At 34.1% G+C, this 27,215-nt stretch overlaps 1 protein-coding gene across 1 annotated transcript; it reads left to right on the forward strand.

The window, feature by feature from the left end:
• The first annotated feature begins 304 nt into the window (after positions 1–304).
• On the forward strand, positions 305–27,215 carry LOC136808320 (uncharacterized). Its single transcript, XM_067064853.1, has 13 exons — positions 305–337; positions 2,044–2,094; positions 4,071–4,124; positions 5,064–5,087; positions 7,800–7,868; positions 9,184–9,231; positions 9,604–9,724; positions 9,995–10,999; positions 13,940–14,688; positions 16,769–16,955; positions 17,866–17,955; positions 26,428–26,614; positions 27,032–27,215. The coding sequence occupies exons 1-13, from the start codon at positions 305–307 to the stop codon at positions 27,213–27,215; spliced, it is 2,802 nt and encodes a 933-aa protein (XP_066920954.1).

The following is a 27,215-nucleotide window of genomic DNA, read 5'->3' on the forward strand; positions in this document are numbered from 1 at the left end:
GTTTTTGGTGTCAATATTCCTCAAACTAATTTAATTATTCAAATGTTTATTTCATTCATCAAATTTTTATTTCATTCATTAAAAATAATTAATTAGATTAAATGAATAAAAATATCACCAGCCTTTCCAGAAATACCCCGTGCGCGAGCTCGAGTCTTCTGGTCTGGTTTTTATCATTGTAACACTCTCCTACGCGGCGTACATTAAACATGACGCTGGACAAGGCGCGAAAATTTTCTTTTTCTTCCACGAGGATAATGTCAGTAAATTACTTTATGCTGACTGACTGACTGACTTACTGACTATGTATGGCTCTGCTGTGGCTATTGGCCTTAGGGTAAGTTCTGGATAGGAAATTAAGTTGAGCCCTTCACTCCTTCTTGCCTGGCAATGGTTGAAGATTCTCCTCTAGCCCTTCAGCCTTTAAACTCAATGATCAGAGCAGATGAGATGGAGCGTTCATAAATTTACAGACCAGAATTCTGAATCACCGCGCGGTCTTTCTGAGCTACCGCGCGCTCTATCAAACAGCTTAGCAGCTAGATGGATGAAAAAATTCCGATGAATAAAACCTTGAATTTTAGGATGAATAAAAAATTATACTTGATGAATGAAAGATTACATTTGATGAATGAAAAATTACATTTAATGAACAAAAGATTGCTTTTTGATGAATGAAATACCTTAAGGGAACTTATTTTGGCGGGAACTAATTTTGGCGAGCAGCAAAAATCCTAAAAATTTTTAATTTTAGCGGGAACTTATTTTAGCGAATGGTGAAATTTTTTTAATTTTGGCGGGAACTAATTGTGGCGAATGACAGCGTAAATCTGTTCTATTTTGCCTTATTTTGAGCAACTTTGATGAATTTCAGGGTTTATTTAGGCAAGAAAAGAAAGAATTTAATTTTGGCGAGTGAGCAAAATATATCATTTTGGAGGGAACTAATTTTGGCGAGTTTTGTCTAAATCCGCCAAAATTAGTTCCCGCCAAAATAAGTTCCCTTGAAGGGATGACCAGATAAAAATTCAAATCAAGCCTAAAGATTCCTTCCATGGTCCATAACAATACCTCCAAATTTTACGGGCTGATTATTTTTAAAAGATGAGATATTTGGATTTGCTATTTTCAATTTCTGCTCAAAAACAATAGAATTTCAACGTGAGGTACTCTCGTGTGCCTAATAACCGTACAGACCAAAATAAACGTACAGGGGAGAGAATAAAATTGGAATTAATAAACGTACAGGCTGAAATAAACGTACAGGCGAGAAATCAGAGCTAAAATGAATAAACGTACAGGCTAAAAGTAGAACATCCAGGTCGAAACGACAGACTTAAGTATAGGTATATCTCCTATAGATCAATGACAAGTACTAAATACTGTAAATAAGCAAAACGTTTGAATTTACTCGTGTAACACTCGAAATCTCCCATAATACGTTCGAATGTAATTAACGGCCATTCAACATATCTTACTTGAACAAAAAATAACACATTTTTTGCAGTATGAATTGGGCGATATTGGGTGAAAATAAATAAACGTACAGGCGGGAAAATTCTTCAGAATAAATAAACGTACAGTTCCTAATAAGGTGCGTACAGGCGGGAAATTTGACAGTTGAGGTTGTTCTAAGGACCATGGAAGGAATCTTTTAGCCAAGTTTCATTTTTTATCTGGTTTTCCCTTTTTAAGGTAAAAATTTTATGAATAAAAACTTTAATTTGATGAATAAAATTGGTTTGATATTGACCCCAAAAACCAACCATAATCCAGGGGGGTAGTATACTTCGATACTTCGAAGAATCAATATCCTCAACAGTGGGAGTAAATTTTTCTGTAAAAGCCCGTTTCTATTTATATTGCTTATTTTAAGAATTGATCTACTTGCCTTGTGATTTTTTATTTAAATTCTCAAGATTCTCCAGATGGGAATTCATTTAGTGGAAATTCACCGGGGAATTTTTTATGAACAATTCGAATCAATTCTTTCACAACCATTTAAGTTTTATCTTTCTAAAATGTCTAATCTTTTTTTATTAGATTGCTTCTACCAGTCAAGGACGAGTTCGTAAAGAAGAGGTTAAGAAACAGGTAATTGACTTCTTTAAGATTTAGGATAACCGTTACTCTTCTGTGCTTAATTGTAGGGGGCGTGGAATAAGCAGGGGGTGGGTTAGGCTACGTCATATCTTCCTTCGTTTAGAGCGTAAAACTCCTACTCTTCGGGCTATGAGCACTGCTCTTGTTTTGAATATTGAAATTCTCCATATAAATCGCATGCGCACTGAGGTTTTAATGAAACAATAGAGAGTTTCGAAACCTAAGCCAATCAGCTGTGTTTTAAACTCTCTTATTTAAAATCTCTATTGATGAACATATTTTGTGAATGTTGTCTATTATGATTAAACCTATTAATAAACAATTCCCGGTGGGGGTCACTAGTGGCCGCCTATAGCAGTGCCTATAGACCAAGAGTAAGGCCTAAAAGCCTGGATCTGTCTATTGTGTAGACGAGGGGTGGGCACCCGGGAAGAAAAATCATAAAATGGGGGGGGGGGGTCATTTTGAGTGATTTTGGGGTGATTTTCGCAAAATACCCTAGGTAAATGAAGGTTTTGGCACTTTTTCAGGAAAATTTCATAAAATAGGGGAGGGGATCAAAAAATGCTGTGGGGTGATTTTAATTCTCCAATTAACAAACTATACTTGTATGGACATTTTTCATTTTAGGTACAAATCATAAAACTAAACCATTTGGAGGTAGTAAATAGTAATTTAAAATAACTTAAAAATCAAATATGAAAAATTTGATTGAAAAACGAAACCTTTAGACATTATTTTGGTTTAAAAAATATGAAAAAATAACCATATCTGAAAAAAGAAATAGGAAAACTAATATCCAACTTATTGTGATACACTTATAAAAAAGATCGAATTTGACCCATTTTCTCATAAAAACAAAGCCATGAACCAAAATCTTATGCATAAACACAAATATTCTTTAAAATTACTATTTCGTGAGCAAAAAAATAAAATACATAATCTCGACTAGAATTTGAGTAATTTGGTTAAGAACATTGACCTGTGCTTATAAATAGTGATTCTTATAGATAGAGATTTGGCTGAAATTTGCCCAAAAAATTCTTCCGAAAATCATGTTCGTCGCATCCGAGAGATTATAGTTACGCATCTTAGTACAAAAATTCAGAGAAATTGAACAAGCCAATATCGGTATGTGCTTATAAAAGAGATCGAATTTGGTCATTTTCTTATTAAAAGCACTTCTAGCAGTCGAAATTTCATGCCTAGACACAAGTATTCTTAATCTATGCTTGTTAAATAGTGATTCTTATAGATAAGCAAGTGTTTTTTGAGCCGAAAAACTTCATTTGCAAATATCTGTTTGAACAATCGTTTACCTATGATGGTAGGTAGTCTACTTTTTAGGCAAAAAATCAGAAACAATTGATAATCCAAAAACCCTTTTTAGCCGTTTTGTGGCCCTAATTTGCTAACTAACTATAAACTAACTAAGTAACTAAGTAACTAACTAACTATAAACTAACTAAGTAACTAACTAACTATAAACTAACTAAGTAACTAAATAAGTAACTAACTAACTAACTAACTAACTAACTAACTAACTAACTAACTAACTAACTATAAACTAACTAACTAACTATAAACTAACTAACTAACTATAAACTAACTAACTAACTAACTAACTAACTAACTAACTAACTATAAACTAACTAACTAACTATAAACTAACTAACTAACTAACTAACTAACTAACTAACTAACTAACTAACTAACTAACTAACTAACTAACTAACTAACTAACTAACTAACTAACTAACTAACTAACTAACTAACTAACTAACTAACTAACTAACTAACTAACTAACTAACTAACTAACTAACATGAGTTAATTTAAAGGACCTCCAGGTACGTCAAAAAAACTTCTCTGCAGTTTACAACAATATTGCAGCTTGTGACAGGCCATAAATCCAAACAGTAATTTTTAATGAATAAAGAGGATCTATTGCTTCCTTTTTTATGATAGGCGCGACGTTCACTCAAGAAAAGACTCCTTGATGACTATGACGATGAAGAACAGGTAACTTGAGAATAATAAATCATGAAAAATACTACATGTTTTTTATAAGCACAAAGCTTATTAGCATATAAGAAGGCTCGGATTTGCAGATTTCCTAAGCATTCTTTGCTGCGGAAAGACACGTGATGTACTTTTCAGCCAATAAGATTAAATAATTTCAAAGGGAAAACAAACACTGTGGTTTAACTCACTACAAGATTTTGTTTATTGAAAACACACAATTTTTCTTTAGTAAGTGTTCTGTTTTCCCCCAGTTCTGATGTCATGCCGTGGCGAAGAATAACATAAACACTGTCAGCCTGAAATATCTTTCATTTTTTTTCTGTTTATAAAGGTTTAGAAGTGGTCAAGTAAAAGTAAAGTGTATCTCAAAATAATTTGCAGCTGAGACAAGAGGTGGTTGTAACTTTTGATAGAATTCGAATCAAGTTGCGATTTTGTGCTCTTTGAAAAGATATTTGCGAGTGGAATATTATCAAGCAAAAAAAATTGAAAAAAAAAGAAAAATGAAAATGAAAAATGAAGAAGAAAAAATCAACTTCGTGTAGAAAAAGTCAAAAGTTACAACCACTTCTTGTCTCAGCTGCAAATTATTTTGAGATAAACTTTAAGTCAAGTAAAAAAAAAGACATTGTTCCCAAAACATGAATAAATTTACAAAATAATTCCCAAGATTTTTCGAAATTGGCTCGTGGTGAATTATAAGCATAAAAAATTATAAGCATGCAATTAACATGGGCTATGTCTGGATGCTTTGAGAGAGCTCAGCTTAAACATACATGAGGCCTGACTTAGGGGTAAACACTTGTTTATAATAAAAAACATGTAGTCATGTAGTAGAAAAGCTACTTTTCCTGGAAAGTTATTTTGAGGGTGAAGACTCAATGCGTGGAAAAATCTTGTGTTATACGTTTTTCAAATTGATTATTTTTTTTTTAGGATGGAAAGGTCAGTTCCGAAAAGGTCAGTTAACTAATTCGTCCTCATTTATAAGTTTTTAAAGCGTGAACATAAATTACTCCCAGATGTCTAAAGAAAAGGGGAGAATTGGAAAGACTTTGAAATATTAATAAACGGGGGGGGGGGGGCTATTTGTACTTTATAAACCCAAAAATAGGGTACAATCCAACGCTCATTTTCCCTAAATATGACAAAAGGGAGTTTCCCCAAATAAGAAAAACCGAGTTTTACGGCCAAAGAAGATTTTCCGGAAAAAACGGCTTCAGTCACTTTTTAGAGAACCTTGCCTTTTATCTTTATCCAAAAAAATTGAAAAAACTAATAAAGCAATTTCACACAAAGTCCAGAAAACCCCATTTTTAGGCACATTTTGGCCAAAATTTGCCCCAAAAAATTATTTTTTGAAAATCAGGCTCCATCAGAAATTAAATATTACCATATTACATCAAAGTACAAAAAATCAGAAAAAAATATCGATCAATCGCCAGAAACGCTCTTTTTCCCTAAAAATGACATAAGGGAATTTCCCCAAACAAGAAAAACCAATTTTTACGGCCAAAAAAATTTTCCGAGAAAAATTCCTTCAGCCACATTTTAGGGTACCTTGCACTCTATCTTTCTGCCAAAAATCAGGAAAAACTAATGAAGCAATTTTGCACAAAGTCCAAAAAAACCTTATTTTTAGGTATTTTTTGGCCCAAATTTGCCCCCCAAAATTTTTTTTCAAAAATCGGGCTCCGTCACTTTTCAGGCATTGCTATTTTGTATCATTGTACAAAAAATTAAAAAAAACTAATGAGCCAATCCCGAGAAAAGCTTGTAACAGACGAACGGACAACGGTCAAATTAAAGGACCTCCCGGTAGGTCCAAAAATGGCTTAGAGGGACAAATACTTCTTGGATTGGCTTGAAACATTTGTCCTTTGACTTGTTTAGTCTTTTAGCAGGCTAAAAAGTGCCATAAAGTTACAATTTATTTAAAGTTTGAAGTTTTACAGATTTTCTATTTTGTCAAGAAATTTTCGCGAGCATAAACTTTCGCGAATGGCCCTTCCTAGAATTTTTAAAGACATTTACTTTCGCGAAAAGGGCCAAAATTCGCGAAAATCGCGAAAGTTTCTGCTCGCGAAAGTTTGTACGCCTAAAGTACTCTTCTGTGCTTAACTGTAGGGGGGTCACTTAGCTATTTTTGGGAAAAAATCACCCCCATAAGATTTTATAATGACACCCCCCCTTTTTATGAAACTTTCCTGAAATTATCTTTTCAAGATAATCGATTTTATCACAGCTTTGAGATGACGATAAGAAGACTGGCTTAGTTTAAGGCTAGTCTCCACTTTTGTGCGACATAAGCGAAATCTTTTTGACGTTATGATTTTTAAGCGCGTTTAACTAGAGTTGAGAACTTAAGTTTTTACTCTGAGTTTTAACATGCGACTTAGCTTAGGATCTAAGAATTCAAAAGCTCAAAATTGTTTCGATCATGCTTGGAATGTAGGCTAGAAGCTACCGAACCCCTCCAAAATCAAAATATTCAATGGAAGAAAATGGAAGTGCTAAAACAGCAATTCTCGCCAGAACTTAAAATTCTGAAAAACGTTAAATTACACTAAAGTATCAACAATATATTTCGAGCACGATTGTAGCCCTTCAAGCTTTGAAAATCAATAAACGGGGAGGGGGTCCTAATAGGATACAAAAAACAAACGAAATTTTTATAATGGGGATGGGGCGTTTATTAGGCAACTGAGAGAGAATTGATTTTTTAAGAACTTCTAACAGCAAATTAACTTTTATCATTTTCAGCCATTGGAAAAAATTCGGAAGTTGAAATCGCAAGGTTTCTTTCAGCCTGTAAGTAAAACCAGTCCTACAGTCACACTACCATCTCCAACTTGAATTTATAAATTTATAAGTAATTAAACAGCTTAAGATTTTAATGCGCAAAACTTAATTAAAAAGTGCACTTTGTTTAGCTTGCTAATTTTTAAGATGCTTCAACTCTAACAAATTATATAACGTTGAAAATTTAATTCAGAGTACTAATTTTTGAGAAAAATATTTCAAAAAACTTTTAAGACTGATACACTTGTCAATATTAAATCAACATTTAAAAAATGGTACTATATATACCACCAGCCTTGAGTTATGTGGTTATGAAGTTGAGCACGATACATAATTTTCAAGGAGATTGGATTCGCCAATTTTTTCGCGGCTTTTCAGCAAAACCGTTAAACATGAATTCCCGCAAAATGCGAGCTTTTCAGATTTTTTTATAAGGTAGATCGATCCCGACATGATTTCAATAGTTTAAAGAAGCGTGGAAAAAACAAAAACTAGGATACTTGAATATCAACATTGTAATTAGAAATCGGTTCGTAGACTTCAACCTCGAACCTGTATACAGTAATAATAATAATAATAATAATAAAAAAGATTAGTTCATACTTAAGGCGAATGGACTTTTAATTGGCAGCAAGAAAGGACTTCTAACTTTTGATAGGATTTGAATTGAATTGTAATTTGCGCTCCTTGTAACAATATTTAAAAGACGAATGCTAGCAATCTTTGAAAAAATTTCGAAAATGAAGATAAAAAATCAAGTTTTGAACACTCAATCTTTAACCAAAGAACGATGAGAAAAATTTTTCAAAAATATTGACTTTAAAAAAGTTTATTAATGAAATCGAAAAAAAGTAAATCTAATTTTTTTAGGGACAAGAAATTGAAGATGGGTGGATGGATAAGGATGAAGATGGAGACGAAGCCTCGTTTGTGAACAAAGTAAGTATGGTCCTCTTCAACTCTTCAAAATTTTTAAATCTACATAGTGCTCAGCCTAAAATGTTTAAATTAATTATAAAAGAATTGCTTTACTTTTTCAAACTTTTATTGACACTCAATTTCGGAAAAAAATAAAAACTGAAAAAAAGAAGAAATAAGTCATGCTTGGACCTACCTGATAATAACATTTTTCATTTTAGCTGGACAAATTATAAAATTACCATTCGGAGGCAGTAAACAGTAAACTAAAATGACTTAAAAAATAAATATGAAAAATTAGATTGAAAACGAAACCTTTAAAACATTGTGGTTTAAAAAATATGAAAGAATAACCATATCTGAAGGAAAAAGGAAAGCTAATATCCAATTTATTGTGATATATGCTTATAAAAAAGATCAAATTTGACCCATTTTCTCATAAAAACAAAGCCAGGAACCAAAATCTTATGCATAAACACAAATATTCTTTCAAATTACTATTTCGTTAGCAAAAAAAATACATATATCTCGACTAGAATTTGAGTAATTTGGTTAAGAACATTAACCTGTGCTTATAAGTAGTGATTCTTATAGATAGAGATTTGGCTGAAATTTGCCCAAAAAAATTCTTCTGAAAATCATGTTCGTCGCATCCGAGAGATTATAGTTACGCATCTTAGTGCAAAAATTCAGAGAAATTGAAAAAGCCGATCTCAAGAAAAGCTAATATCGGTAATGTGTTATAAAAGAGATCGAATTTGGTCATTTTCTTATAAAAAACACTTCTAGCAGTCGAAATTTCATGCCTAGACACAAATATTCTTTTATCTTATGACTTCATGAGCAAAGAAAAACTCTATTTTGTCAAAAAAAAAAAGTGTTTTGGTTAAGAACATTAATCTATAATTCGTCCCTCACATGACTTAATGTTTAATCTCAAAATTAATTTAGAGTTTTACTGTGGTGGTTATATCTTTGAGATTGAATTTGCCTTTTTTTCATGTAGAGGAATAGTCGATGTTTTCATACAAAATTTTAGAAAAAAAGGCCAATCTCAAAGGCAGAACAGGATTGCAAGATTTCCAATTTTCCAAGACACTTATTTTGAGATTGAACCTTTAGTCATGTGAGGGACGAATTGTAAATAGTGATTCTTATAGGTAAGGAAGTATTTTTTGAGCCGAAAAATGAACATGGGTTGATTTACAGGACCTCCTGGTAGGTCCAAAAATGAAGACTTTACTTTAAGGCAATTAAAATACTTGGTGCTTTTAGGAGTGAATTGCGGCACTACACTAAACTGTTCTAAAATAACTATCAAATTCACTTTATTTAGAGCATTCCGTGTGATTCTGCATTGGCAGGCGACTTTCCTAGCATTGAGGTGAGTAACTATTTTAAAATTTCTAATAGGTTCTTTTCAAATGGGAAATAGACAGAGGTCGACACAATGTGAAAATCAAATTGAACATACAAAGTCTATCAAAAATTCAATTTCATAAACGAAATGGAACTTACTCCTCTCTGTTTGGTACTCAGAAATCAAGTGAAGGATCAATGGTAAGTGAAGCAATCCAGGGAAAGAGTTCTCCTACGCGCCCTCTCCTACCTTCGAATATATGGCTAATGAAAGAGGAGCTTTGAAGTCGCAGAGTTTCTTGCTTATTTACTTAGGAGTAGACAATGTTTGAAAAATAATTTTTTCTGGTTAAGACAGCGTCGGAATTTTTATCAAAACAATATTTGTAATATTTAGCTTACCCACGAAGACAATGATGATTATGATGGTGACGATGACGATGATAATGATGATGACAAGGATAATGATGATGATGTGAACGATCCTGACTTCATACCAAATGACAGTGCTGAAACCTGTAAGTAAAGAAAAAAATTCGGAACCTTTTTCGACTTAAATAATAAAGCCCTAAGATGCACACAGAATATATAAAAAAAGTATTGAAGGTGGAAAATCTTTTCAAAACAAATACTCATTTCATCTCATCTCATATCAAAAGTGAATTTCATATCTTTCAATTTTTTGACAGTCAATTTTGTTTGTGAAAAATATATATTTGTAATGTTTGATATGATTTAGGACATATCCTAAACAAACTTTCAAGAGCTCTTATAAAATGTTGTTTCAGCGGACGAGGAGGAGGAACAGGATAAAGATTTTGAAGTCACGTCTACACCGTTGCAGAAAAGTCAGTCACCAAGAAATTCAAATGAAGCAACGCAAATTTTCTCCTTTCACAATGACAGTCTTTCAGACAAGACAAATCAACCATATATTCCCGATGAAACAAATCCTACTCATTCAAATAAGTTGAATAATTCTGCTGATCATCAAATATTTGTAAAATCCACTAGCCATAAAAACGAAAAACTTGTTTGCGACAAGAAATACTACTGCCCTCTATGTCCGACAAAAAAATTCGTAAAACTTTATCGCCATTACGAGGACTCCCACCCTGAGACAAAGGAGGGTAAGCATCTGAAAGCTCATCAATATGAGAAAGGTGATTCGACTGCTACAAAAGCATATAAAAAAGCTGAGAGGGAACGGGTCATCGAGCCTTTGAGACGACGCGCAAACTACATCCACAACCTACACGTTCTTGAAACCAAAAAGGGAGAATTGATCGTTAAAAGATGCCCTGTTAAGGAGACAGACTATTCAATGTATCTGCCGTGCGAGTTTTGTTTACAGTTTTTTTACAAAAACGATTTATTCAGGCACATTACCAATTGCCCATTGAATAACAAGAATAACCTTCCGTCAAGAGTGCAAACTAAAGCTAGATTGCTCCTTCCACTGAGAAACGAAGCTAGTCTTGAACTCAACAAAATTCTGGTGCGCATGAGGTCAGATGATGTGGGCAATCTTGTTAAATATGACCCTGCAATAATAAAATATGGCAACACATTATGCAGAAAACATCTCAATAATGAAGACCAAGAATATCACATTTCAAATAAACTTAGAGAATTGGGTCGGTTTGTTATTGGGATGCGGAAGGAGTTGTCTCAACCGAAAGCCTGGCTTTTTGAACTCCTAAATCCACAAATTTTTTCTTCAGTGCTGAGCTGCGTAAGAAAAATGTGCGGTTGGAATGAAGAGAACAAGACTGTCGAGACACCATCCTTAGGTAAGATCTTTTTTGTTGATGATAAAAAAGAAAAAGATTAGATATTTAACATTCGTTTTCATAGGAAAGTCTGAATATCTGAGGCACAAATCATTGAGTTAAACCATTTAGTTAGGCTTCGAATTACGAAATCCAATGCTTACCTCATTACGCTTATTAACTACTCCAGTTATCATACCGGGTGCACCACAAAAAGGTTTCTCTCTTTTAAGTGGATTTTTTCGTGTTCGATGCATTTTTAAAGAATCAATCTTTTTGTATTGGAAAGAGGAAAGATAAACTCAAATTTTGAGGGGTCATTTATAAGATTTGGTTGATCGGATCAAAAGTTATGACAAAACGAACAAGCCACGTGCTGAATTGACCTACCTGACGATAAGAGTCAGATAAAAATAGAAAAATTGCCAAAAAATGCAGTGAAAAGCTTGAATAGATGTAGACATGAACATTTAAAGTCACAAACAGTTAGATGAACGAGCGAGCAAACGAGCGAGAAAAACTTCACGAGTAAATATTGCGCTCAACTGAAGAAGTGAATTTTCTCGAGTTCTATGAACCCTTAAAAGATCAATCCTTTTGCATTGGAAAGAGGAATGATAAACTTAAATGATAAACTTAAATTTCAAGGGGTCATTTATCAACTAGATAAAGGATTATGCTGGAATGAATAAAAATTTCAAATTGAAAATGCTCAAAAACGTTGAAAATCGACCTATCAAATTTTATAACCTAAAACTATTACTTTTTTGCAGGAATACAGAGTTTAAAATGGACACGAAAACAAAAGATGCTTGAAATAATTCTCTAAAAGGCTAAAAATTTTCATTTGGATCATTTCAAATTATTTTCTATGGAATTTAGCTTCAAGTTTTGGCTCAATGACCCCTAAAGTCAAAAGTAGAGCTGATTTCATCACTGTAGCCATTAAAGTCAAATACCTGTTGGATTTACAGGGCCGGCGAAACTGGGGGGGCCGGGGGGGCCATGGCCCCCCACTTTTTTGCTAAGGAAAGGCCCGTCGGCGCCAACCATGGTGGCGCCTCCTTAGACACTTACTATTTGGCCCCTCCACTTTCAAAATTGATTCGCCGGCCCTGATTTATCAAATTTTTCAGTTTTTCAGATATGTTTCTTTGTTTTATATAAAATCTTTTGATCCAGTCGACCAAATAATTTTTTATCCTTCCTCTTTGCAATGGAAAAGGATTGATTGTTTAGAAATTAATGAAACTCGAGAAAAAATTTTTCTGGGACACCCGGTATAAGGAAAAAGTCAGATGAAAATCTGCAAAAACAACAATTTTCGGCATTTTTCCAGCACTTTCAGCCGGAAAATTTTTTTCTCACAAAAATCAGACTCAGCTATGTTTTGGGCATTGCTAATACGCATCTTTGTGAAAAAAAACGTTTTTTCTGGCATATTTCTGGCATTTTTGCAAAGAGCTGGAAGAATTTAACTGGGATAATTTCTAAGATAAAACTAACACGCCCATATATAAAGAAGTTGAGCTTTGTGACGTTGGGATTATTTTTTTTATTCTTTTGACGTCAAAAATATCGTTTGAAAAGACAGATCAACGACTTCTTTTGAAGAGTTCTAAGATTTTTTTGGACGACGGTTTTGTTCGAAAGAAAAGCTGTTTTTTTATTTTTTTCCAATGAGAGAAAAAATTAAAGCATTTTAACAAATCATAACTGAGTTCATACTTTCGTTTTTCTAAAAAAGGTTATTATTTTTCTACATTATATGACTGGATTACCTTAAAGGAAGAAATTTTGGCAGAAAGAAAATTTGGCCGAAATCCCCCAAATTAAGTTCCCACCAAAATTAGGTAAAGGTAAAACCCTAGCTCTTACTGAAATGAGCCCCTGCAATACTGCCTGAAAAAAAACACATGACAGCACAGCTCCTACCATTTTGCGTTACACACATTTTTCATGAACTCATTTAGTATCTAGAGATGCTTCCTGCTTCCTGTCTAATCATGCTTTTTACATGCACAAGTGCTATGTTAGGTAGTTTCAAAGCTACTTCAAGACTTAAAGTTAAACAGATAGTGAAAAAATTGAGGACAGCTGTGTGTTTCTCTAGGAAAAAACAATGTGCAATAAAGAACCAAAGTGTCGTGCTGTAGGGCTGGAGGGGTTAATACACAGAAAACAAGTGATACTTTTATGGACCTACCTGGTTATCAAACTAATCAATGAAAATTGAAACAATGAAACACATAAGACATAACTGGTCAAAATACAAAAAAATTAAGAAAAATGAAAGCATATCTATTGGGAGAAACTATCAACACAATTGAAAAATACTTTTGAAAAAGAAATAAAAAATAAAAAGCTATTAAACGCTTTTCTTTATAAAAACAATCCACTATCAGAAAAATGCACAGCTTAATAAATAAGGTTTACAGAAAACTCAAACCATCGCACTCTACCGTGACATTTTCTCCCTTTAGAAATAATAATAACAATAAAAATAATAATATGGCTAAGAACTGCGGCACATGCAATGCAACCAACATTGAAACCTTTTCAAATAATAATGTTAGACAAAGTTTAATCATCGAACAACAACAATGTTGCATTTTGTTGTGTGTTGATTGATAAAAAAATAAAAGATAAAAAAAGTGCCACACCTTTTTATTTGAAACTTTGTGACGTTGCAGTACTTTTTTAAGAAAATTGACGTCAGAACTTTTTTCGTTTACAAATAGCAGTGTAGAGTCTTCTCTAATCCGAGTTTTTATATTGAAGATGAATAAGTCTTTCAGCCGCGGCGTTTAAATTTCAGAAACTTTGATACAATATATTATTGGGTTAGTGTGACATTTTTCCAAAACTCAAATAGTATATAAGATGAGGTAAAAAAAACTGTTTCTATTCCTAAAATTTGTTCTTAACGTGTCAAAGGTGTTTTCTTTAATCTCTCTTTAGGAATCAAGCTGGGCCAACTTCTGGTTAAAATAGCCTATATGGTAAAAGGGGAGGCATTGATGCAGGGAGACAATGATCAAAAAACCAAGACAGATGATTTTGTCTGTCTTATTGAGATGAAATGGAATGAGGAAATAAGTCGGGTTTCCAGAACAGAACTACAAGTGAGGAAATACAACAAGCCCCAGCTCCTACCCTTAACAGAGGATCTCATGAAGCTCAAAACCCATCTTGTAACAACTCGCCAGACCAGCTTCGATAAATTGGCTGCTGATAATTCAAATATTTCAGCTTGGAGGAGCCTCGCCACTTCAACTTTGGCATCAATAATCCTGCTAAACAGACGCAGAAGTGGTGAGGTTGCCAAGATGAAATCAGACCAGTTTGGTGACCATGCTACTGGCAACTTACATGGAGAAGTCAAGAAGTCTCTTTCTCCTTTTGAGGTGAAGTTGTGTGCAACTTTGAAAAGGATCGAAATAAGAGGGAAAAGAGGTCGGAAAGTCCCTGTCCTCCTAACAAAGCAAATGACAGAATCGATGGATATCTTGGAAAAAACTCGAGAAGATGTGGGAGTCCTTCCAGACAATCGTTATTTTTTTGCAGTGCCCACATCCCTCAGCTACCTACGTGGACCTGATGCACTGCGAAAACATGCCAACTTGTGTGATTTGCAATGCCCTGAGGCTGTAACTTCAACAAAACTGAGGAAACACATCGCAACCTTGTGTCAAATCCTAAACCTTCAGGTAGGGATTATGCAAGACAAATTTAATTCATTTTGTTCTACAGGAAGACTAAGAAAAATATGAGTTTGTTGGTCAGTATAATAATAATAATAAAAGTAAATATCAATGATCAATGAGCCACATTTCTGCTGTTTCCATTGCGATACTTTAAATACCTTAAGGGAAGAAATTTTCGCGAGAAGAAATTTTTGCAGAATTTAATTTCGCGAATCAGAGTTTCAAAATGGCAAATTTCGCGGAATTTAATTTCGCGAATGAGCCGATTTTAAAAGTTTCACGGAATTTAATTTCGCGATTGAGAAGAATTTATCAACTTAGATTAACTTTTAAGCATCACGGAGTTGTTTATATTTGTTTATATTTGATAAAAAATACACGTTATAATGCTTAAAAATCAATTGTGTCCATCTTTTTTGGTAATACCTGGTCAAAAACAACAAAATAAAAGAAGAAGAAAAAAAATAGAATTTCGCGGAAATTTAATTTCGCGATTTAACAATTTTGGTGTGTTTCGCGGAATTTAATTTCGCGAATTACGCCCAAATTCGCGAAATTAAATTCCGCGAAAATTTCTTCCGCGAAAATTTCTTCTCGCAAAAATTTCTTCCCTTAAGGTAATTAACTTTAATCAATTCATCTTAGTTCAGGAATGATTTGCTCTTTATTAACCCTTCGAGCATCTTGGGGGAGGGGGGGCAAAGGGACCGGTATGTAAAATACCAACCGCTCATTTGACTAAATTGAAATTTCGCTCTGCCTTGAATGGTCAATATCTGTCACTGGTGAAAGTCAAAAGCTCCAGTAGTTCCTGAGTTCCGGCAGGTGGTCAAAGTGTATTTTACAAACCAGTAAGCAAAGTACCAAGTATACTCAATATACAAAAAAAAATTTCTGTTTCTAGTCTCTTTTATTTGACAATTTAGCCTTCAGGAACAAATTTCAGTCAAACCAGTCAATCAGTCAATACATGATTTTGGTCAAGTGTACATTCTGGTAAAAGTCATAATACTTGTCAATTTTGAGATTTTAAAGAGGGCCCTCCAAGATGCTTCCCCTAGAAAAAAATATGAAGATGCTTGAAGGGTTAACTACAGTTAAAAATATCTGCAAAAAAACTTAAAGTTCATCCTCCAGATTTAATTCAATTCAATATTATTATTTCTTCAATTCTGGAAAAAAACAGGTCTGGTCGGGCCCGTAAAACAATTAATTGGTCATGCTTAAAGGGGAATTAACGTTTGGAATTAACCCTAAGATTTTTTTTCGAAACATTAAAGAGGAAGAAAAATGTGATCGAACAAAAAAAGAACCACTTCATAATGTCTTTTATTCATAGAGTTATTCAATCTTTAATTTCTCATGATTTTGACTCTACAATGGAGAAAAACTCCCCCTCTGTTGATTTTGTGACGTCACGTGTGTTCCAACTATTCTTACTGTTACACTACATTTGGTTGTAAAAGAGATAAAAAACACAAAAATTAATCTTTTTTAGAGTAGTTATAGCAAAACGTTGAAGAAATAATACTAGGAGAGTCTAGTTAGTATTCCAAAGGTGCAGTGAACTTTCTGACGGTAAAAAGAAACTCAAAAACTGCATTTTAAATCATCATTCACCACTCTTCCCTTATAAAAAAGAGAAACACAGGGCGTGTGCTACGTCACATTTTTTGTATCCATAGCAACGCAAGGGAATTTTCAAACAACTCTTATTCCGGATGTAGAAGAGTGAAGCCTTATAAACCATATATATTTGAAATTGTCTCAATGAGCTCTATTTGAATCTGTAATTTATTTGTTGACAATTTTGAAACGTTAATCCCCCTTTAAATAGAAATAATAAATAAGTAAATAAACCAGAATAAAACATACAGTTGATTTAATAATTTTAATTACATTTACAAATGGAGGACAGGAAGCTGTTTCTACAGTCTCCCTCCAAAGTAAAGCTTCATGTTTTGAATATTTATATGTTGGAAATAAGTTTGAGCTTATATTCGTCTCTTTAAAAGAATTAGCATTTATCAATTTTCTCCAATTCATTTATCAAAACATCTAACAAGAATTTTCTTTCCTACAGGAGAGAGAGTTGGAAATCTTGGCAGGATTCTTAGGACATGACGTCAAAATCCATCGCGAGTACTACAGGCTTCCTGAATCAACAACGCAGGTGGCAAAAGTAGGGAAGTTGCTCATGCTGATGGAAAGAGGAGAGGTAGGAGATTTTGCTGGTCAAACATTGGACAACATCGAAATGGATTTAAATGGTAATAAGAACTTAACTTTTCAGTTTAGAAGCTTCTTTTTTCCAGGGCTAAAGATGGGTTTGAGAAACCACTACTACTATTAAATTTAAGTCTGGATAACTTTGCCTTATCCCTGAATGAGAAACATTAATTGCACCCTTGTTCATCATCAAGAATCAGAAGATATCTTGAGAAACAAGTCATGTGTAAAATCCTTGATTGTTTTATCTGGTTTTATACTGAAGGAGTCAACCTTTAACTTTCAAAAACAATAACTTAAAAACAAAAATAATATATAGGTGATGAAAATTAATTGTCACAAGTCAAAATTCACAATGTCCGGAGGTAAATTTCCAAAAAATGTCATATCCTCCACCCCCTAATCACTTTTTTCAGGAAGAACCCATTGCTGCATCAAATGTGCAACAGATGATGTTTGTCACTCAATAAAAAAAATTAAAATTTCTAATATCAGCTTTGCCCTAAAGAGAAGCCACCCTCCAGAATATGGAATTCATGACAATCTACAAATCGTTTTAAACATTTCAAAAACGTTTTTGAAAAGTTGGAGAAAAAAATTAACTTCCTGGAAATTTTTTTTGTAAAATACAATATTTTTTTAAATGTCCTCACAAAATTTTATTTTCACGCAGTTAGTACCAAAATTTGGCAATTTTTTAGCAAGGGACCACCCTTCTTTGCAGTTAGTACACCTGAGTACTAAGCGATTTCATCCAATTCACGCCACCACGGTACTAACTGCTTGATATATAATGTGTATAATATTTCATAGTGATTTGGTTTTAAGAGGTTTTTTGACAGATTTTTCCATGCTTATGAATAGTTGTGAAGTTGAGCATCTTTTATTTATTTCAAATTATATGTACAGCTTAACAAGACAATTGCACTAAGAATAAATCTCTTTTTATAGAAATCAACTCTGAATGCGAGTCTGATGTAGATTCAACTGATGAGAGTGACCAAAGCGAAGATGAAGAACTTAATGAAAACAATGAAGATGGTAATTACTTTACAGTAAATGGCCCCAGAATGCATTAGCATTTGCTCTCAATTTTTGCGTTTTGCAAATAATTTAGATATTTCTTCACTAAGTTCAACCTAACCATCCAAAAAATCTTTCCCAAAGACTTTTTCCCCAAAATACCATTTCAAAGTGTCTTATTTTAATCCGAAAACAGGCTCAGAGCAGATGCTTAGGTCGAAAGCTAAATAAGGCTGAAAAAATGCTTGAGGGATGCTTATATCCTAACATAAATTTTTTGAGGATGCTTACAAAAGATAATGAATCAGTCTCACACAATATGCTTAAATTTGCCTATAGAATTCTTGGCTGAGTTAATGCCAATGATAAAAATTCAAATTCTACTTGAAACATTCGATTTGCTTTGCAATAGCTTCACAAAAAAAACAAAGTAGCTATACTACAAAGTAGCTTATACTTTTTTCATAGGCTCGAGGTAATGCTTAGCATATGCTTAATTTTTCCGCCTAGATATGCTTATAAGCGCAATGCTTATAAAAAAAACACGTCTCATCAGGGCTCGAAATAACAATATTTAGGTGGTCGGACACATTGTCCAATCAAAAATTGATTTGGGTCGGACATGTCCTAAGGCTTTTAAAGTAAAATGGGTCGGACATGTCCGATTGATTTTTATGTGGGGTACATTTCAAGTATAATACAAGCTTCTGATAGAATTTTACATTGATCACGAAGAAGCTAAACAAATGCCAATTAATGGTCAGAAGCCCATGATTTTTACTTGAAGCATGCTTTCATTTGTTGAGAAAACATTTTTTGTGTGTAAATAAAGAAGTAACTAATTCTATGTAAATTATAATTTCTTTTGGAAATTTCACAACGCATCTGACAAATTTTTTGAAGGAAAGTAATTGGGTCGGACATGATGTCCGACTAGAATCGATTTGGGTCGGACATTTCAACAATTGGGTCAGACAATGTCCGATGTCCGACCGTTATTTCGAGCCCTGTCTCATTATTTCTGAAGTCAATTTTATAAAAAATAAGTTTCCCCGTTGAATGGAGCCCAAAATTATGAACAAGAAAATGTACAACATCATACCCCTAGCTCGAACACAAACGGATATACAATGTTTCAAAGTTTTTGAAATTACCCAAAAATGCAAAATTCAGAATTGACATCAAAATCAGTACTTTATGTAAAAAAAAGGCCATAAAAGGAAATATAGATCACAATTTGTCATTTTTACGAAAATCGTAAGGTACAGGTACCCTCAAATTTGATATATTCAGAAAGCTGATGCATCAGTGCACCAGCATTCTGGGGCCATTCACTGTAGCTGTAGTAAAAAAAGCATGGCTTTACTCGCAAAATATTTGCATTGACATAAAAGCAAATCAGCCCTCGAATTTCAAAAAAATTTCTGTTGTCTTTTAACATTTTAGGTTGGCTTTAAGGTAGGACTTAGGTAGGATAAGGACTGGCAAATGCAGAGGCAAAAACAATTATTTAAATGATTTTTTGTGTTTTACAGTATAAGCACCTATCCATCTATATATTTCAGAAGTTAATAAAAAATCTCCCTACATAATATGTATAGCAGGATGCAATTTAAGAGTTTTTTATTGTCAAGTTATTTTTGATGACAATGAGGAAAATTAGACATGAAATTTAACTGAAAAAAAGAGTTAAGCATTCTTGATGACAGAAAATATGGATATTAGAGGGTGTGAAAGATCGGTCAATTAAAGATTTGATTCAGACTAAGGTCAAAATAATTATGACATAAATGCAGTAACAAAACAATTAGACTATTAAGAATTTCTCCAGCATAAATTTCAATGAGAAAATGATACATTGCCCTGTCTGTTTCTAGTTTAGCTGTGCAAGAAAAATATCCCTGAAAAAAATTACACTGGAGTAATGGGCTATTCCATTTTTAAACCATACAGAGCTATCGATGAACTTTTCCAGGGGTCTGAGCCTTGATTTTCCAAGGGGTTTTATTCCTTTTTCAGATTTTCCAAGGGGGTTATTGAAGTTTTCCATGGGGTTCTCTATTCATAAAACTGACATCAATAGTTATTTTCAAGCCTCATTTTCAAGAAATTTCACTTTCCAGAGGAGCCTACCCCATATTGTAAATTGTGGTAAATAGCTATTTTTATGAAAGTTGGAATTTATTAGTAAACGGTCACGGCTGTAACTATTTAGGACACTAGGTCCTATCGTTGTTACCAACTGAAAATAAATTGATAATAATAATAATAGGGGGTTAGTGAAAAAAGTTTGTGAATATACCCATGTATGTATAAATTTTTTTGGAATAGCCCAACAGTTATTGCAAGGATTAAATTTCGTGAGTTTCAGGAGAAGTGGGCTTATTTTTTTTTAAACAAAGGGAAATTTTGTCAAAGACTTAATTTCATGAATTTTGCCTGATTTTGCAAATCCAAAGGTTTTTAAAATTTTCATCAGGATTAATTTTCGCAAATTAACGTGGACCGTCAAAATTTAGAGTGTCCACTGTACAACCTAGAAAGAACAAAACGAACCTGTTTAAAACCCATTGAAATATACCCCAGAAATGGCAGCCTTCCCACCACATTCAGATCTGATTCGCTTGGACTCAACCAATCAGAATATCTGCATAAATCATCCTCAGATCAGAATGCAACAGATCTAGGTAAACCAGGCCGTAAACACAAGAACATAGTGTCCTCCAGGGTTTGTTCCCCCCACCAAATTCTTGATTTTTTTAAATCTCCCCCCTCTTTTTTCCCCCCTTATGACTTTTCAGTTTTTTAGTTTCCCCCCTCTTTTTTGCTTTCCCCCAGAAAATTCTGAAAATATCATTTCCCCCCCATATACCTGTATAAATTTCTCAAATTTCAACCTGACACAGACGTAAAATTTTGCTGCAAAAGGAATACTAGACAAAATAGACGAAAATTGGTTAATTTTCAATCATGATCTAATCACATGATATCATGTGGACTGACCTTGGTTGCTGAGATAAAATTGAAGTGATTTCACACTTCCCCCCACCAAATTTGCCAACTATCGATATTTTCCCCCCCTTTACTATTCAAATTTTCATTTTCCCCCCTCACCCATTCAAAACTGGAAAATTGATTTCCCCCCCCCCTTTATAAAGGGGGGGAAGGACACTATGAAGAAACATCAAAATCAAAAATAAGTTTACGGGCTGGATATCCAGGCTAATCCTAGCCAGTCACCAAAAGCTCATACTCATACAAAACCCTCCCACTCATTACAATTGATAGCATTTTCAATCGATGATCAATCGATAGATTGTCCTTTAGGCGATTGCGACGGACTATTGAATAAGTAATTCCACCAGCAATAATTATTTGCATACCTAATCCCACCAGCTTAAATTATGATACCTCCATACTTCAGTGGATGCAAGTGAAACCAGCGGGAAATTGGATATAACCTACAGATAGGATTTGTTCAAATTGGCACGCTAACAACTCTCTCGAAGTAGCACACGGTAATGTTGCAGATTTTCCCGCGCAGCGTGCCATAAAGTATTTATACAACTTTTTCGTAATACGGAACAAATGATTTCCGACCCACACGTCTTGGGGTAAGTAATTTATGCTGGTGGAATTACTTATTCAATAGACCGTCGCGATTGCCTAAAGGACTATTGGATATCTATTGGTTCGGATAATCGATAGGTAGGTAATCGATAATCAGGATTTTGAGGAATGCTTGATTAACTATTGATTGATTGATTAGTCATCAATTAAATCGATTAATTATCGATTGGCCTTTTGATGATCGATTAAAAAAGTACAATGTTACAATTTTAAATTTTTATAAGTTTTTAATTTTTTTAAGAATTTTTTGCAAGCAAATAATCTTTCGCGAATTGCCCTGTTAAGAATTTTCAAAGACATTTACTTTCGCAAAAAAGAGTCTAAAGTTGTAAAAATCACGAAAGTTTCTGCTCGCGAAAGTAGTTTTGTGATCCAAGCCACGATAAACTTCCAATATGAATATCGATAAACTCAAACTTATTTAGAGTAGTTTGTACGTTTGTCGTTTGCCGTTTGTACATTTGTATGCCTCTCCGCCAAGCTAAGCTCTAAATTGGCTCGTCTCCCTTTAGAGCTTAGCTTGACGGGTTGCCGCAACAAACGATAACCATGGAATTTGAAAGCCATTCGATGACAAAAACAAGTCGCTGGTCAATCAATCAACAATCAATAGCCTTTAATGACAAATTACTAATCAATATTTAATCGATGAAACAATCGATACACAATCGTTGAAAAATATCAATCGATTAAGTTATCAATCGGTAGTTTAAAAAATACACCTTTCCTGTATTTCGAAAAAAATATGCCTGCGCATATTTTGATCGATTGGTCATCAATACACCGTTTAGGAGTGTCGACTGCGCACGCGTCAAAACAATTTTTCATTGTTTTGATTTTAGTGACCGCTCTTATCTTTCCCGCGTAAAAAAAAGGTAGGTAAAATTCCGGTTCTCGTATAAAGGAAACCTAGCAGAGAAACGGTAGGTAAAGAACTCCTTTCAAACGACCCTGCCTATGCCCCGGACAGTCCGGGGCAAATGTCTGGGGTCTGAAATAAATAACTTTTTCCCCGGATCTACGTCCGGGGCTCCAATTTTTGCGCCATAAATTTACCCCGGACGTATATCGCCGAGCACACTTTAAAGAGACTTTTTTTATAAACTAGGCAAGGTTAATAAATTAATTAAAAATAAAAAAACTAACTTTACTTACCTTTCTCTGTCTGATCAGGATCCATTTTTCAGCTTTCGGTTAGATTTTAGAATTTGATTGCTGAACAAACCACGCTTGAGATTTAAGGTTCAAATACAGGCCTCACACACGAAACGCCAAAATCAGGACATTACAATATCTTTTGGAAGACGGCGTTTGTCCACGGAAGAATATTTCAATGAATTAGAAAAAAGCCCGTGCGGTCAGCAATTCTATAAAAAGCGACCGCGCGGGCTGTAGTCTCTCAAAAACAAATAATACGGCCCCCGGGCACGCATCAAAAAACCCCCGGACTGTCCGGGGCATAGGCAGGGTCGTCCTTTCTATCATAACTTCTTTTCCTCCTGCCTGATGAATTTTTGTGAAATTTTCAGGAGAGATTCATAAAATTATCATTGATATCATGTTCAAATATCTAAATCATTCTCTTTAAAGGAAAGAAAAAAATTGGCAATGTTTACATTCCTCTAACCTTCTACAGTACTAAAGTACTGCGCATTTTTACCTACCGTTTTCACGGTGGAACACAGTGGAGATAGCGAGACTCCTAAACGGTGTATTGAAAAGTGTTAACGATTATATCGAGTGGGAGGGTCTGGTCTAGAAGATTACAAGAGATCAATGGCATTGTTTACCTCCCAAAAATCTAAAAGATGACTTTTCCAATAAACAAGGTGTATCAAAATGATCGGTCGAACCAATCGAAATGATTGGTTGAACAAATCAAATCAAAGAAGGCTCGATTACTTATCGATTATCAGAACCAATCGATATCCAATCCATCAATTGGTTATCGATTGGTCATCAATTGGAAAAAGTTATCGATTGTATCGGGTGGGAGAGTCTGGTCTATCATGAATATGTATGTATATAAATTACAATATCACCTTTTTCTAATGACACTACCAACCTTAGTATATACATGAATTAAGTAACTTACCAGAAGAATGGGTTTTCTCTTTCTTCTCGTTCTCGTTCTCGTGTGTCTTCAATTGAAATTACTTTTTTCTTTGGGTAAAAAACACTACCAACTGAATACCGAAGTAACTGGATTCATGTCCACCATCTTGTCTCCTCTTCTCCACGTGGAGCCAATGATTTTTCAGGTTAGATTTTGTGAATTTCAAGGTTTGTCTATTGCTCATTCCGACATTTTAAATTTTCCGGGGGTTTTGTTGTTTGGAATTGCTTAGGTCAGGGTTGCTAGTAACGGCTTGTCACTGTGCCGGGTGCATACTCGGCGCCTTGGGCCCAGCAGGGTTGCTAGTAACGGCTCGAATTTCAGTCAGGTTAAAAAGGGGCAATTTTACCCATATTATAATAACATTACCCCCTTCTTTTTTGTCATTCTATATAAGCATTTCCAAATCTTATCTCTCGTCAACCGAGATTTCTTGTCTTTTAGTAATTCATCAAAACAAATGGAGACATGTTCTATCAAAAAAACTTGAATTTTCTGAGATCTTGTGTCTTCTCTAGAAAAACTAGGGTTTTCACCCGAAAAACCAGGTTTTTTACAGAAAACCCAGGTTTTTGGCAGAAAACCCTAGTTTTTCTCGAAATTGTGATTTTCGCTTGCCATAAACCTAGGCTTCACTTTTAGATAAAAGCCGCAGGGCTTTACAGATATCTGTGGATCTAGCCACAGATCTGTAAAGCCCGAATAGTTAGATATGCAACATTAAGCTTTCTCCCGCAAAAAAAAAGTGAAGCAAAAAATTGACTTTTTAAATTTCGTGCCCGCGGATAAGATCTAGCATTTTAATTGTTTTTGGAGCGCGAGATCAAAAAAAGTAGGCGGCAAACGCTATTTCACATCTCTCAAATTTTAGTCACGTGACTTTGGTAGGAAATCCTTCAAAACCTAGGCTTCACTTTTCGATAAAAGCCGCTATTCCGGGCAGATATCTGTGAGATAACTAACCTGAGATCAGATCCTGATTGTTTCGAAATATGGTAAAATGTATATCTGGGGGAAGGTACTTAGGCAAAAATAGGTGCTGGGTATGTAGGGATTTTTTCACCTTCCAAAGTTTCTCTAACATCTAACCTAAGGGTTACAAAAATCAGAAAATTTCAAAGTAGAACCATAGTATAAGAAAGCCGCGGCTGGAATATGTGCCACATTGTCTTTTCCAGTAAATTGCTGTTCCATCTCTGTCTCCGAGCTTTATAAGAACATCAACATGTAGTAGGGGGAAATTGTAAAGTCGCTCGATTTTTTTAGTCAAAGCAATTGTTATACATTTTTGGAAAGCTAAGGGGTAGGGGAATCAAAATAACTTAGGTGCCAATTTGTATTTGTAAGAGTTTTGAATTGTTTTAAAGCGCAGTAAATTTTTTGATAAAGGGGCATTTAGTGAAAGCTATGACTAGTTAGCTTACGAATTTCTCTTTTCATGGTCTTTCTAGTACCCTTAGAAAGACCATGAAAGGCAAAGATACAAACTTCGTTTTTTTTTCAGACAGAAAAATCCTAAGAGGTTTTTACTTTTTTTACTTAGTCCTACCGAAGAAAAGAAAAGTAATCAAGAAGACGAAACCAAAGACGATAACAAAAACCGCAAAAAAAGGTATTTATTCGGGCACTTTGTTAAAGGGAGCATTTTATTCTCGACAATATCTAACTCCGCGTTCCATTTTTGGGCTAACGCCAATTTTCCAACATATACCGGGTGTGTAAAAAAAAAAAACGCCCCTATTTTTCGATTTTTGACGTACAAATTTCTATCCAACATAGAAGTGAAATTTTCAGGGAGGATTTAAAATTTAATTTTTTACCCTTGGTGAGAATTATACATTTGTATGTTCATTTAAAAGGAATTTATGACGATTTGGCTGACTTACGTCAATTTTTCACTGTTCACAGATTTTGATAGTTAAATTTTCCCGTATGGAACAAGAAACCACAATACGCTTCGTTTTTACCTTCTTATTTTGTCTCACTACTTTTAAAATACCAAAATGGCATTATTTTTTTGTTTCATAGGTTAAGTTCTGTTCCAAGGTAATAATTGATAGATTCTAGCTAGTTCCAGTTAGGCCATTTTTAACGTCGATTGCGACGACAAAAAAAGACTCTCAAATCGTCAATGATGCAGAAACGAATTGATGTTATTTCCTTTTGTGCATGAAAATCCTTAGGTTTTCAATTCAAGTGTTTTGCAAAAAGGTAAAGAAGCAGAACAGAGTTTGTAGAATATAATATGATCGATTAAATAATGGAAATGAAACGAATTGATGAAATTTTGTTTTGCTAAGAAATGCTTTACATTGCCTTGAACACCTTGAGATGACGATAACACTGCAAAAAGATTCTCAAAACCCCTTTAATTTGAAAAAAAAAGATAAGTTTGACATTAAAAATGATTTTGGCTTAGTAGCAGTGTTCCCATCTACATCTCGCTTCAATTTCAATTTTACTTTAAAACTGTTTTTACAGCTGATAGGAAAGCTAGAATGTAAAGGTTTGACGTCTTCTTTGACCACATTTTCAGATGACGAAATTTCGCATTTGGTGATGACCCGCATCCAATAGTCCGGCAACCATAGCCGCAGAATATCCCTAATACATACAACTCTCTAAAATGCAGTACTGTTGCGTTGGAAACGAAATCATCTAGTTTTTTTCAACTGCAAAAAAATAGAAGACAGATAAATCCTGATTTTTCGTGAGAACCTATATTACTTTATCATCTATTTTAGGGACGACAACGAGGCGAACGACGTCAAGGGAAGGTATCGCCAAAGACAAAAAATTGATAGTGGAGCAAAGCGAATGCCTCCAGGAATTTCTTTTAACGTTCTCAACACCGGGCAAGGTTGATTGTGAAAAATGCATCAAAGATGCCAATGGTGCGTTGGATGAGTACAATTGGGAGCAAATCAAATGGTTCGTTTATAACCTCAATCGATCCAAGAAAAGAAAATTAACGAACATTGGAAAACAAGCAACCAAACAAAACAAAACAAAATAAGCAGTTTTTGTTGGGCTGAAGTCTTAAGTCTTAAGGTGGCACATGGGGAAAGAAGGTTTTTTTGCCACAAAATTGTTTATTTTCAAAGTGCTCTTCCACAAACTTGCATACTCTCAAAATAAGAGGAAAAAAAGCAATTTTTTGAAATTTTTCTGATGACGTCACTAATTATGCGCATAATTATGTATGCTAAAATCATATGGTATTTGTCAGCAAGGATATCTCTGGATAGACTTTTTCAATCTATGTAAAACTTTTGAATTTTGTTGCTAATAGGTAGATGAATGTTCTGTATGAATTACTTTTTGAAATTTTTGTCTCACTTGCTCCAGGTATGCAATCAAACTCGAATTTTCCAGGAAGAAATATATCAATGAATACATATTAGATTCTAACAGTGAAAATAGTAACGATTTCGAAAAACTGATTCATGCAAAACATGCTGAATACGTTGAAGAACTAATGTTGAAAATTTCAAGTCAAAAGCTTGAATTGTGCGGCCGCTATCTTTGCTAA

This window comes from Clytia hemisphaerica, unplaced genomic scaffold (genome assembly GCF_902728285.1).
Source record: "Clytia hemisphaerica strain Z4C2 unplaced genomic scaffold, Clytia hemisphaerica genome assembly, whole genome shotgun sequence".
Taxonomy (NCBI): Eukaryota; Metazoa; Cnidaria; class Hydrozoa; order Leptothecata; family Clytiidae; genus Clytia; species Clytia hemisphaerica.